The following is a 2488-nucleotide window of genomic DNA, read 5'->3' on the forward strand; positions in this document are numbered from 1 at the left end:
CACTGGCCTGGGAACGCCTCGGAATCCCCCAGGAGGAAGTTGCTAATGTTGCTAAGGAGAGGAAAGTCTGGAGCTCTCTGCTGGAACTGTTGCCCCCGCGACCCGACTCCGGATAAGCGGTTGAAGATGGATGGATGGAGATGGATGTTTACTAGCCTGTTAACACACAGAATGTTGTTTCAATGTATTTAAAACACTCATAATGCTATTTCAAGTATTTTAAAACAAGCCTTTATTTTATTGCAAAATGAAAATATAGAACTCAGAGCACAACTCTTATTTGAACCTTGTATTTATTGTATAGTTACTATTAGAATGGTTTCATTTGAACTTTACATTTATTGTATAGTTGCCATTAGAATGGTTTTATTGTGTACTCACTATTAGAATGCCTGACAGCCAACCTTGATGTGCATCTTTGCAGAAAGGTACAAATAACAACCATGTCAACCAGGTCTCCGCCAGGTCAGGTAGGTCGTAGAATCACAAAAATGTTTGCCGCCGTGATAATCCATTCCATAGAAAAGCCATTTACACATTAAAGTACATTCAAAGACAATCCTAAACCTGTGTCTCAGACAAGGCAGTCTCTTGACTGGTTCTCCCTGGGTTTGTGGAAGTGTTGGTCTGAGGCAGCTCTTCAGTGAAGGCTTTCTCCAGCACCTTTAGGATAGAGCTGCGGAATACAGCCTTGAAATCCTGACCCATGAACACGTACAGCAGTGGGTTCAGGCAGCTGTTGAGAAGTGCCAGGCCAGTGGTTATGGGGATCCCGATGGTGACCACTTGATCCACGAAATTCGCAAAATCAATCAGACGCATGAAATGATAGGGGGCCCAGCAGAAGGCAAATGCGGTGATAACAGTTGCTATGATTTTGAAGGGGCGACATGATTGGCTGGCCAGCGAGCGATTATTCCTGAGCCGGTAGATGATGACAGAATAGCAGGAGACGATGACAGTGAAAGGGACCACGAATCCCATGAGGAAGTGAGTGATGATCATGACCCCACCACCGGTGGGTGCAAAGTTGTTGTAGCACCAGATGATGTCTTTATCATGATAGGAGGGCCGTGTGTTCGTAAAGATGAAGTAAGGGGAGCTGAGAGCCAAGCCCAGCACCCAGACACCCAGACTCACACAAGACGCCTTCCTGACGCTGCGGTGGTTCTGGGCCCACACTGGACACACCACACATACACATCTGTCAACACTGATGACCATCAGGATGTAGATGCTGACATGCATGCTCATGATGAAAATGGTAAAGTCCATTTTGCACATGAAATTGCCAAAAGACCAGTGGTCCAGAGCTATCTCAGTGATGCCCAGGGGCAGGAACCCTGTTACGAGGAAGTCGGCCACAGCGAGGTTGAGGTACCAAACGGTGTTGACGTTTTTTTTCATTTTGAAGCCCGTCACACAGATGACAACGCCATTTCCCAACACGCCGAGCACAAAGACCAGGCTTGTAATGACGAGGGACGCGATCTTGATGTTTCTAGCAGACAGATCCATCTCTTTTCATTTCATTTCATTTCAAACCTTTATTTATTCTCGAAAGACATTGAGGTTGCCCTCATTTGCAGTGTCGTCGAGATACAGCACAGTACAACATCAATACAACATATATAAAAATATACAACATCATATTCATATCAATAACAAATTAAAAACAGTTACAGATATTTGTGGGTAGATCTGCAATCAAAGATTTTGGGCGAACTGATCTTAAATTTCAGCTGCAGGTCATTCCACGTAGTTGGGGCACTAACGCAAAAGGCTGTTTTCCCCAGTTCAGTTTTTACCCTAGGGACTTTCAGCGTCAGCCAGTTATTTGAGCGTGTCCCATGTGCTCCAGGATTCCATTCCATCAAAGAGTTTATGTATAATGGTAAAGTCCCATCAATTGCCTTAAAAATAAATAGGTACCAATGTTTGTTTCGCCTGTCAGCCAAGGATGGCCAACCTACTCTGTCATTTAGGATGCAGTGATGGGTCCTAAAATGTTCACCAGAAATGAAGCGCAGGGCAGAGTGGTAAACTGAATCTAAAACCTTGAGGGTAGAAGGGGAAGCATTCCTATAGATGACGTCACCATAGTCTAAAACAGGGAGAACAACAGCTTCAATGACTCTTTTTCTACAGGTCATTGGGAAACTAGCTTTATTCCTGTAGAAGAAGCCAATCTTTTGTCTGAGCTTGCAGGCAAGATTTTCTAGATGATATTTAAAAGTTAATTTTTCGTCAAGCCAGATTCCAAGATATTTATATTCAGTAACCCTTTCTATGATGGTTCCATTTGAGGTAGTAATATGTAGGCTATCATAATCTATTTCCCTGGCCCTAGAGAATAGCATGTATTTAGTTTTTCCTGTATTACGTACAAGTTTCAGCTCTTTAAGGGAGTCCTGAAACGCATTGAATGCCAACTGCAATTTTTCAGTTGCCAGCTGGACAGACTCAGCAATGCAATAAAGGATGGTGT

At 43.5% G+C, this 2488-nt stretch overlaps 1 protein-coding gene across 1 annotated transcript; it reads right to left on the reverse strand.

Moving 5' to 3' along the window:
• Nucleotides 1–561: 561 nt before the first annotated feature.
• LOC308076380 (chemerin-like receptor 1) lies at nucleotides 562–1518 on the reverse strand (the record flags this gene model as incomplete). Its single annotated transcript, XM_080416612.1, has 1 exon — nucleotides 562–1518. The coding sequence occupies one exon, from the start codon at nucleotides 1516–1518 to the stop codon at nucleotides 562–564; it is 957 nt and encodes a 318-aa protein (XP_080272738.1).
• Nucleotides 1519–2488: the final 970 nt, after the last annotated feature.

The sequence above is a fragment of the Gymnoscopelus braueri genome, assembly GCF_963280865.1.
Source record: "Gymnoscopelus braueri genome assembly, chromosome: 20".
NCBI lineage: Eukaryota > Metazoa > Chordata > Actinopteri > Myctophiformes > Myctophidae > Gymnoscopelus > Gymnoscopelus braueri.